The 1,881-nt window shown below is 42.9% G+C and overlaps 1 protein-coding gene across 1 annotated transcript; it reads right to left on the reverse strand.

Moving 5' to 3' along the window:
* Positions 1-738: 738 nt before the first annotated feature.
* On the reverse strand, positions 739-948 carry LOC110576915 (cytochrome c oxidase subunit 8A, mitochondrial-like). The gene is given in 1 exon segment (XM_021686195.1): positions 739-948. A coding segment is annotated over 1 exon segment (210 nt).
* Between the last annotated feature and the right edge of the window lie 933 nt (positions 949-1,881).

Here is a 1,881-nt window from a genome sequence, read left to right on the forward strand (position 1 = left end):
CAAAACTGGTAAACAACTCAGCATCATGGTCTAGTGGTTCTGAAGTCATATTTTCCCCCATTCCCCCCAAAGCCCTGTTGTGTTTTCTTGCTTCTGTTTCTTAGCTGTTTTTCTCCTGCCTATCACTCCTCCCAGTTTAAGTTCTCTGGGATATGCATGATAAAATGAAGAGGGAATCTAGATGCAAGGCAGAATATTGCTATCATTCTTTAGCCTGGTAACAGCTAAATTTCCGTAAGCGTGTGTATATGTGTGCATTTATGAAGGGTAGTATTTGGCTCTTAAATTTTGATATTTTCTCAAATAAGTGGATGCAAGAAGAGGAACCATTAAATGGCAAATATATCTTGTTTTTCAACAAAATACATTATAGCTTTACCACTATCTTAGTGAGTCTGTCAGTTTGACTGAAATGCTATTTTTATGGAAACTCATACAATTTTCATTACTGATAAGAAATAAGAAGGGAAAGATGCTGAATAGGGTCCATCTGTTTATATTTTTCAAGGTTTGAATAGACTTTATTGTCGCAAGGAGGATCCTACCAAGCAGGGCCTTATAAACCAATATATGTAGTTCCAGGATGTCACCATGGAGAAATCAAGAGGTCATGATCGCAGAAGAGGTCACTATAATTGAAGGACATGATCCAGGGAAGGCCGGCCAAGAATGCAGCAGACATGATCAGGACAGGCCAGAAGTGGTCAGGTTACAGGGTGAGGGACAGGACAGCACCCTTCACTCCCACTTCTTGTACCTCTCCAGATGTGACAGGACCCAGCCCGATGGCAGGAGGAAACAGAGGAAGCAAGAAGTGAGCCCAATGGCAACATCCATGGTCCTGAGCTGCTCCCGTGGTGGCTAGGAATGGATCTAGGCACACAGCACCAGGAGCCTCCAGGCTAGGCCTGTCAGGCCCCTCAGCAGCAGCGGTGTCAGTACAGACATGACCACACAGAATAACTGCAGATACTGGCCACAGGAGCCCAAGATTGGGAACCATTTCTTTATTAAAGAGTTCCCACTTTGTGCCAGCCACTGGAACTGGAGCCAATGATCATTCAAATATGAATAAGCCATGGCTCCTGCTTTCAAAGACACAGCACTATAAGCATCCTAGAGATAATGCTATTTAAAATTTTTTTAAAGATTTATTTATTATTTGAGGAGGGGCGGGGCAGAGGGAGGGAGAGAATCCTGAAGAAGACTCCCTGCTGAGCACAGAGCCCAAGGCAGAGCTTGATACCAGGACCCTGAGATCATGAACTGAACCAAAATCAAGAGTTGGCTGCTCAACTGACTGAGCCACCCAAATGTCCCAACCAGAAATAATTTTTAAAATGCTAGAAGAGTCAAGAGAAGGAAACAATTACTCATGATGTGATCGTCAGAGAATGCTACAAGGAGAAGTAAGACTTGAATTGGACTTTATATTCAAGTGAGCACATTTCATGTAAAAGCATTGAAATAGAAAGATGCAAGGTTTGGCTGAAGTAGAAAGCACATATATGTGAAAAGTGGGATATAAGTGAAAAAGGTGGAAAGAGCATAAGCTGGAAACTCAGAGCCCCAAGGCCTGTCTTATTCATGGTGCTGGTCCTTAATTGGACAAGCTCTAAAGCTCCTAGGGTCATTACCATAAAACTTTGTCCAGCTCAGATAAGTGACAGAAACTGTAGTCTTTGGCATGAGCTCAGTGAGTGGAATATATAAGGGTAAGCAGAGGGTAAGGAAGAAGAGTATTTGCATAGAAGAGGGCATCTGATCTGGGGCTAGTTAATAAATGCATTGGAGCCTAGGGTCCTGAAAGCTAGAATGAAGGCAGGGGGTTAGAAGCAAAAGAAACATGAACTTTCTCAGTACCACACAGAAATGCAAGCA

This window comes from Neomonachus schauinslandi, chromosome X (genome assembly GCF_002201575.2).
Source record: "Neomonachus schauinslandi chromosome X, ASM220157v2, whole genome shotgun sequence".
Taxonomy (NCBI): Eukaryota; Metazoa; Chordata; class Mammalia; order Carnivora; family Phocidae; genus Neomonachus; species Neomonachus schauinslandi.